We start from the raw sequence: 9,041 nt of genomic DNA on the forward strand, positions 1-9,041 counted from the left end.
AGGGGAATAAAAATATTCGGGCCTTTATTTATCACCACCTCCGCTGATATACATACATGTTTGCTGATGTTTGTGCCGCTGGCAGTAACTTTGGAGTTTAAGGCTTTCACAACATGCAAACAGTGTAAACGTTCAAAAAAAATTAATGCCTTTCACACGTTGGGATGTAAAAAATAAATAAAAAATCTCATATTCTTTTCACAAACTTCTACATTTTCCCGAAGCCTTTCTACAGATGACACAGACAGACAGCTTGGGCGAAAAAGGTTTATTTCATTCTTTTGATGATAGTGTCAAGGTAATACAGAAGCTCCTGGGGTGTTTTATTAAGCGATGTGCCCTCACGCTTCGGTGAATCATCCTTCAATTTTCATTTCTAAAGACGGCGTTTGAAAATCAGATGCTATTGAAACAGACAGAGGCTTAGGCTGCGAAAGGGATTTATTCCTGCCTGAATTTCTAAACAAACAAAAGTCTGATCTTAAGCAGATTTTCTGAAGGATAATACCCAGGTATACATACACATGTCGGCAACCATAGTGTTAAATCATCCATGTTGACGATTAGACACAGTCTGCCCGGTAAAAGCTGCAGATGGAGGGATTAAAGCTGATGTAGGGACTCATGACAGACGAGTGCTTATTAAGAGAGGTTTGGGAGTCTTCGCTACTCCAAGGATGGGAAAAGTTTATCCCACACCTCCACCTTCATGATTGCGTTACCCAGTGGATTCATCGTGGCCTTGATATCCAGGTAACTCCCAACGTAATTGATTCCCGACCCAGTGGCCTGATCCCTGACAAATCCATGCTCCGCTTGTTTCTTCTCATAGTACATTTGTTTATACAGCCCCTCATCACATTTAATGCCCTTTTTATAGATGCCCACTGCAAACAAGTTGTTGTAACTGCTGTAGTCCCAGGGGACGGAGAACAGGATGGCCAGCGTCTCCACAAAATCATTCCGAGACCTCTCCAAGAGATCGTATGTCAGCACGCCGATGCTGCCGGTCGGAACGCCGCTGGACTTGGAGAAGGTGCAAACCTCTGACATCATGGGGCGAACCGTGGGCTGAGGTGGGTTGTACGTTTCCCCGCTTTCAAGATACACCCTGAGAAGCACCGGGACATGTTAGATACGATCAGAGCTTTCCCCAAACCATCCCAGAGTGCAGGAACGTACCTGGGGTTGAGGAGGCAGTAATTATCTGTCATATTTGAGATCTCGATGGTCGTGCTTCTTGACCTGCTCACCTCAGCTGCGACAGCTTCAGCCGACTCCATCCTGTAGCTGTAAGATGTAGATGAGGTTAACGGACATTGGTGTACCGGCTGTGGCCGCTCTGGGAACCGCACCAGGAACTGTGGAGATCCTTCCCATAGCAACATAAAATTCTGCTGCTCCGCTGACACGCTACATTACTCTGACCTTGAGAAGTTCACTCCAGCCGACCATGAATGATGCATTTCAAGGACTAATGAGATTTCCCAACAGTTGCGAGCGATCAGAAAATAGTTACGGACTCCTTGGCTCATTAGAAAGTCTACCTCCTCAATTACAGCACTAAGTATGATGGGTAATGGAGTTAGAGTCACAACACTAGAGGAAATGATGCTCCATTTGGTGAGGATGGAAGAAACAAATCAAACAAATACTCTATCTGGCTTCTGTGTACTTCTGAAAATGACTTTCTTCTTTAAGACTCATGAGCTCATGACCCATTTGTGGCACTGCATGGTCCCAAATCACCTAAACATGAATTAATGTGTCTTCCTTGAGATCTTTGACTCACCGGTTCAGATCCTTTGCAGGTGCTGCTTTATCCCTAAATGGCAAGTTACCTGTAATGGAGGCGCGTGTTGGTTTTCTTTTTCTTTCTTTTTCAAGGTTCTATCAGCTACTAAATCCTCCCACTAAGCAACACGTCCCCTGTGGACAGGACACACCCTCCTCCAAATCCTCTCCATGTTGCATACACAAAAAAGAGACAAGAGACAATATTTGTCCTTGCGCATCCCTCCTGCCACACCTTGGCACGAGGTCGAGGTCGCCACTTCTCCTGATCTCATCACCCTCACAATCAAATCAAATATCGGGCCGCCATTGCCTCTTTCTGTTTATCCTCGTGTATTTCTGACCCAAAGCAAAAAACATTTGGGCAGCGAAGTGAAGAGTCTCGGGGTGAATGAGGAGGACCGTGATTGTTATCTTGCAAATTAAGAGCCTCTATGAAGAGAGGCCATCTGCTGCTACTTATCAAAATTGGATAGATCAATTTCAATGATGAAAAAAAAAGAAACTGTTCTCCTGTAATAATAAAAACAGAGGCAGAGAAAGTAAACCAAAAAAACAAGCACTTGGTCTCAATTCTTTATTATAATAATTTCAGGGGAAAAAAACCCAACATGGTGAGATGCCATCTTTTTATACCCTGTTTAGTACAACAGCACTCCAATGCAATGAAAGACATTTTCTTTTTATTGGTTGGGGCACTGCAAGGTACAGTTTTGGCTGCTTTAATGCTTTTTCGTTAGTGGCCCAATTTATCATAGAGCTCCATTTTAATAATGGCTTTGCCAATAGATGACATTGTTGCCCTCAGATCCACATTTGGAGCTAGGTATTCCAGCCCACTGCCAATGTTCTCAGAGCGAACAAAGTTACTGGGCTCCTCCCCGTCATACATGAGGTCGTACAGATTCTCATCACAGGCGCAGGATTGCTCAAACACGCCCACAGCGAGCCGGTTCTCGTACAGGTTGTAGTCGTAGGGCACGGAGAACATGATGGCCATGCGCTCAGTGCAAGATCGGGTATGAGTGTGGAACAGGTCGTAGGTCAGCACCCCAACGGCACCTGTGGGGAAGTCTTCATCCTTTACAAAGGAACAAACGGCGCTCTTCATGCTGCGGATGGTTGGCTGGGGCGGGTGCTGGCAGAAGCCACTTGACAGGAACACCCTGTACGGCAGGAAAATGCACAATTATCACCAATTTGACAAAAGTTACTTGTAGTTAGTTTCCAAGAGACTCTCAGGCGACTTTTTCGAGTGTTGAGCTTTCCAGGGTACCTGAGATGAGTTATGCTGATGGATGGAGTACCAGCGTGGACTTCTAAGCAACAGTGAGTCTACCTGCATGTAATGTGCAATGAGGCAGCGTGTGTCACTGCGTGATGGATAGGTGGATGTTCTCAACAAAGCGGTGTCACACGTGAAAACCACCCATCCATGATATGTTTTGTCCTGTCATAAATGATAAATGTAGACACACAGGAGAAATTCCAATGGGCCTGTGTCATACACCCCTTTAATCCTTTTTTTTTTAGGTTTGATAAACCAAGTGATGAGTGCCTAAATAGATGCCCAACGTATTAGTTAGTCTGTAGATTTTCAATTTTCACTTGCAAAATCCCTACGCAAATCATAATTAAGCTTACTTGGGGTTGATTAGGCAGTAGTGTTCGCTGATGTTGGTTATCTCTATGGTGCAGTTTCTGCAGGTGGTGAGAGTGGCCGACACTGCCTCAGCTGTCACGTGCATGTTTGCTGCAAGAAAAACAGAACCAAGAGCTTAGAACATTGCAGCTGCACCGTACAAAAAAGATTCAGGCAGTAAAAAAAACCATCACACCATTGATCTATTAGCATCTAGCGCAGGTTAATGGGTTAAAGAGAAAATCCCTACCGGAGGGAAAGAAAACAGAATTTATCTTGCTTTACTGTACGGACAGATAAAACATGCTCCCATCACAGATTAAAGAAAAGTGTCACACGTTATTACCTTTTGGCGTTAAACAGGGATTGTTTGCGACAGCAGTGTCAAGTCTCTTTTTCTAGGATTTTGAAGGGAGGTGGGGAAAGTCTGTCCTGGCTGCGTACACCCCCACGGCTCTTCCTTTAACACAAACACAGGCGTGTCCGTGAGCAGGTGCTCGGAAATCTAATATTGCTTGATTGCATTTTAAACAAAGATATGAATTAAACAAGAAAATTTGTCCACATTAAAAGACTATTACATTTGAAGAAATAAAGGCTTCTTTATTGTTCTCTCTGCCTTGTTCATGTTGTTATCCAGCCTGCTGCTTGGACCTGTCAGCAAAAATCTAATTGTGTGGCAAACTTGTGTGTTAAGTTGCTTTTTTTTATATGTATATATTTATATAAGCCTTCAATATTCTATATCATGGCAGTAGTTTTAAGATTATTTAAATCCTTCATATCAAGTACTTGAAGTCAGCAGATGGCACCAAACATGCATTTGTAAAAATACATTTGCACTACACAGACTTCTCTGTTGAGTCTTGCACTCTGATGCGGATCCAGTGACCATTGCAGGAAAATAAATATTCAGCATGGCCTTCATTACACCCTGAAAAACAGCTCCACTTGGAGAGGCTCAAACTCAACCATGAACTATACGGTGTGTTAAAAATAAGCAGTTTTTAAAAAAAATGATAAATTCAGGAATACGTTCAGTGTTGGGCAGCCATCGCAATCAGTCGAGCTAACGAGCTAAATCCAAGTTCAGGTTGCTGAGTGAGTCAAATTTGTGTTTTTTCATCAAGACAATTTAATGGCTAAATGTGTTTTGTAGCTCACAAAAAAGATCATCCTGTTATGGACGCAGGGTTATAGTGGATTATTAATGAAAAATTAGGGCAAACTATTTATTTATTACTTCTGTCTGTGATGTGTTTGATAGGGAAAAAACACCCTTTTTAGGTGGTTGCCTGTGGAATTCATAATCCATATATGGCGGAACAGCTTGCAATTAGATAAGTTAGACTACACTATGAACGCCCTCACTGTTGCCATGTAAGTATACCTTTTCTTAGATTTCTCAGTGTCACCATCACAGCAACAACAAACCTTGACCTCATCGTTTGACCGATTCTTACAGAAACAAATTTTCTGTGTTTCTGATTTGAAGTTTCTGCAGAGCTTTTTGTAATTTAACCCCTGGTTTGAATTGGAGGCTTTGATGAAACCACTTAGCTATGAAAATGGTCTTCAAAGGTAAAGGACCTTCACCGAGTGACAATTGGTAGGGGTGAAAGAGGGGATTATGCAAACTTCACAGTGATTAATTTCAGCCTGAGATGTATCTCCAGTGATGATAGCCTGGAGAGGAGCATATTGATTGATTGCAGTGGGGGATACGAGGTTCTGCACATTTACTTTTTGATGAATAGGCTGTCAGGGCCACGAATAACAAACTTTGGCTCCTTAAATGAATGTTTCAGTGATTATGGTGTAAGTGTAAATATTACACGAGCTTTAAAGAGGATTACATTCCCTGCCTCTTCCAAGGGTGGTGGTGGTGGTGGGGGTGGGGGTGGGGGTGGGGGTGCGGGACAACTTCACGGAATATCCAGCGGCTAAGGTACACGGAGAAATGCGGTTTTAATCTGCATATGTAACCTTATAAATTCTAAATGGGATGTCCTTGACATTAATCTGTGTATATGTGATGCCTGGGCATGCATGCCTGCCCATGACTGTGTATGTTTATGCCGGCTAGGCTGGGGATTCCAAGAAGACAACCAGAGAAGATGACAGCGCATGCTACTGCATTTACACGCCTAAATTACCACATGATAAACTGCATACAGGTTCAAGCACTGAAGGTGAGAGTGGGAATAAATGCCGGCTCCAAAGATGATTCTGATTAATCCCCCAACCTGAGAAAATCAATAACTCGGGAATACATTTGTGTCACTTTTTACGGACAAGGAAGTGAGAACACGTCCCAGGATCAGGCTCTGTCCGTATCCTTAAAAACTCCCCCCACAAAGACAAATCAACCGCCCAAAGGCGCGGCTCATCCGGCAGACCTGCCAGTAATTAGAACCCGCATCGCAGAGCTCCACGTGAATTAAATCCATTTTCTTCCAAAGCGGCACTGGCATAATCTTTAACATCTGAAACTTTAACATTTGATCAGGAAAAATATGCAAATATATTCACCATATTCATCACTTGTTGTTCAAAATAAAACACTTTCAAGTCAAAGTTGCCTTTGCGCGACGGATCTGTTAGAACGCAGAGTCATTTTAGAGATAAATTTCTGTGTATCTAACCTGAAACAGATACTTATATCTAAAGTAAATAAATAAAGGCTTATTCGCGGACAAATACACTTTATCCCGGAAAGCAACACGGAATCACGGCCCACAAAGAAATTCTGGATTCTCACAAAACAACTATGCGAGAAACTAAGTGGCTTTTATTCTGTCAACAGCACGTCAGGAAACCAGTGAAAACAAATCTGCCGTCCTGATTGTGCTCTCAATCTGCTGCAATTCTGCTAATTATCAACTGTGAATACATAATGATTTTCCAGTCATTTAGCAGACTGCTGTGCATTTCTGAAAAGCGTTTCGACGTCGCCTCTTTACAGCCGCTCTGTCTGCATCATGCAAACATGCTGAATTGCAGGGTTTGATGCACATTTCCATATCCCAGATGGAGCGTCCTCGTGGTCACATTGACGTTGCAGGTGATAAACACCGGGGCCTCTGTTTGCCAGTGATCTTCAGAACAGAACGCAGACAGCGGATCAATAAGCTCCATCCCACCCTCCATCCCATCTGTAAGCATTGTTTTTTTTTGTTCTTCCCCTCCACCCTCCCGTCCTTGCCCAACCCCTGTTTTTCACCAAATTGTCACACTGTCATCACATCCCCTCGCAGCCTCAAGCAGGCCGTGTGACGGCTTGATCCCCTGCCTTTCACTTGCACACCCATGCACACGCACGCACCCCCGTGCCACCCTTCATGCTGCCCCCGCTTCCACTGCACCATCCTGCTTTATAAGAAATATAATCCCATTGATCCAAAATCCAATGGGAAGCGTTGATCTGTAAACATACGAGTGCTCAATAATGGCTGTTCAGTCCTCTTGAGAGGAGATGGAAGGATGGGATCTGTCAGAGACAGTGGGGGTGTGTTCTCGGCTCAGCCAGTGCAGGAGCTATATTTGATATGCTGCTGCGAGAGGGGAGAAGGTGGTGGTGGTGGTGGTGGTAAAGTCTGAACTAGCATCATTTATCAGATTTATTACTTCCTTGTCTTATTGCTGCCATTGTCCCTCACCTGGCCCAGCCGGTCTCCCTAAACCTCGCTCCCATCTGAGCGGCAGCCACAATTTTATAAAACTATGTTCGACCAATGCAATTAAAAGAGCACAGCTCAGGGTGAGCAGATGAAAGGTGTGACATTTTACTTTGACTGACGATGAATTTGGACTGACGGGCCAGACAGGCGCGTTCAGGCAAGGATATGGATTTATTTTTGTCCGTTATGCTCCCCTACAGCCTCTCCACCAAGCTCCCCTCCTGTCTTCCCTCCTTGTCTCATTTTACCCATTTCTGGATGATGGGCCCTATGGCTTAAGGGTCGTGTGCCCCAATAACCCCATCCCACCACCACCCTAAATCATTACCTGACAGTTTAAAAGGGCACAGAGAAGGGATGGTCTTTTTATCTTTCTTTTTTTTTCTGTTTCCTCTCTTCACGTTTTGCATCTGTGAAGTGAATTGAGTCCCCTTTACATACCGCACATTGTGTCTTTGCCAAGGTCAAATGTCAAGGTGAATACTGTATGGTCTCCGACAAGGGTTGAGGAAAGTATACATAGTTCAAGGAACTTTTTTAACCAATGAAACTCTCGTTATGACACCATTTTTTCGATTCTGGCTGCACTTCTTGCCACTTCAGTGTCTGGATGATGGAGCATTGCATGAAACACATTAAGCTCACTCAAAAAAGTTTGCCTTAGTAGACAACATCGGTGCCTCGGGTGATGTTCTTTCTTCAGTTTGACATTTATTTAATCATAAAATATGGTACTGAGTGGAAGAGTCCAGAGAGTTGGTAGAAGTCTTACAGTTTTACCCCTCACAGGTATCTGAAACACCTATAACTCATAAGACGGTTTAATGAAGCAGGTTTTATTGATGTATGCTAGAATAAAAACAGCTGCAATGGTATTTAGTAAATGTATTACATCAGGCATGCTTTCCTTAGCATGTGGTGGACTGTATGTACCTAAATACCCTGTTAGAATGTTGATCTACCAGTGTTCCCAGTAAACCACCAGCCACATGATGGAGATTAGTTTTTGTCCACTATTTCACATGCACCTGATGTGGATGGCTGATCAACTGCCATTTTCTTTTTAACGCCACAGCTGTGTACCAGTCAATGCAGTGGAAATGCGAAATGTGTCATTATTCATGATAGATTGTTAGAAAACGATGATTAATCATCTGTTGATCCTCAATCACAGGCTATGGCTACAATGCAACGGTGCTCCATCTTCTGTTTCATGGGGACTAAATTCATGTATGCGCACGGAGGTCAGCCTAAGAGATGCAGACAAATGCTTTGGACCATCAGCAATTCATTTACATTAAATGTAAATGACAGCATGTTTTATCAGTCGGTGTGCCCTGTGTGTGGCTGTGTGCACGTCTCTGTAGGGTTTCTTCCACTTACCCACCGTGATGAGGAGAATTCTAAATGATTAAACAGAGACAGTTACATTAACCTTATTGTTGGGTCTCATGTTTATTAATATAGTTCTTAGATATTTTGCTAAAGCATACTTGACACATCCATTTTTTTTAACCAGATGTATGTCACGTCTATCAATTTGCCCCCCCCCCCCTCCTTTTTTTAAAGGGACAAATCACATGGACGGGCTGTACTGTACATGTCTCATCAGGACAGATCACACAGTCTCTTGACGAAAGAAGTTAAAGGTTTTATGTGCCAGCGAAGGGTGCCCTGACCAAGTTGTCAGTCAAAGGAAGCGAGAGAATTACTTTAAATTAAACCACAGACATCTGGCAGAGCTCCTGGGCTGTTTTTGGCACCTTTGCAGAAGGCGAACCTTAAAATATCAGTTTTCTCTCCAAGGTGGGAGGTTGAGAAAATGAAGCACCAGTCTCTGGAAAAAAAAAATATCTCACAACATGTTGAAGAGAACAATGTGCAATGTGACACCCCATAGTGTAGGCCTGGCGTGGAAAAAGAAG

The 9,041-nt window shown here is 43.3% G+C and overlaps 2 protein-coding genes across 2 annotated transcripts; both read right to left on the reverse strand.

Moving 5' to 3' along the window:
• Positions 1-253: 253 nt before the first annotated feature.
• On the reverse strand, positions 254-1,916 carry apnl (actinoporin-like protein). The gene is made up of 3 exons (XM_011604155.2): positions 1,793-1,916; positions 1,183-1,290; positions 254-1,111 (listed from the first exon to the last, which is right to left on the reverse strand). Exons 2-3 carry the CDS (start codon positions 1,281-1,283, stop codon positions 667-669), a joined length of 546 nt encoding a protein of 181 aa, XP_011602457.1. The 5' UTR covers positions 1,284-1,290; positions 1,793-1,916; the 3' UTR covers positions 254-666.
• Positions 1,917-2,357: 441 nt separating this feature from the next.
• LOC105416477 (DELTA-stichotoxin-Hmg2b) lies at positions 2,358-3,900 on the reverse strand. Its single transcript, XM_011604156.2, has 3 exons — positions 3,783-3,900; positions 3,439-3,547; positions 2,358-2,960 (listed from the first exon to the last, which is right to left on the reverse strand). The coding sequence occupies exons 2-3, from the start codon at positions 3,540-3,542 to the stop codon at positions 2,531-2,533; spliced, it is 534 nt and encodes a 177-aa protein (XP_011602458.1). The 5' UTR covers positions 3,543-3,547; positions 3,783-3,900; the 3' UTR covers positions 2,358-2,530.
• Between the last annotated feature and the right edge of the window lie 5,141 nt (positions 3,901-9,041).

The sequence above is a fragment of the Takifugu rubripes genome, chromosome 5, assembly GCF_901000725.2.
Source record: "Takifugu rubripes chromosome 5, fTakRub1.2, whole genome shotgun sequence".
In the NCBI taxonomy this organism is placed as follows: Eukaryota; Metazoa; Chordata; class Actinopteri; order Tetraodontiformes; family Tetraodontidae; genus Takifugu; species Takifugu rubripes.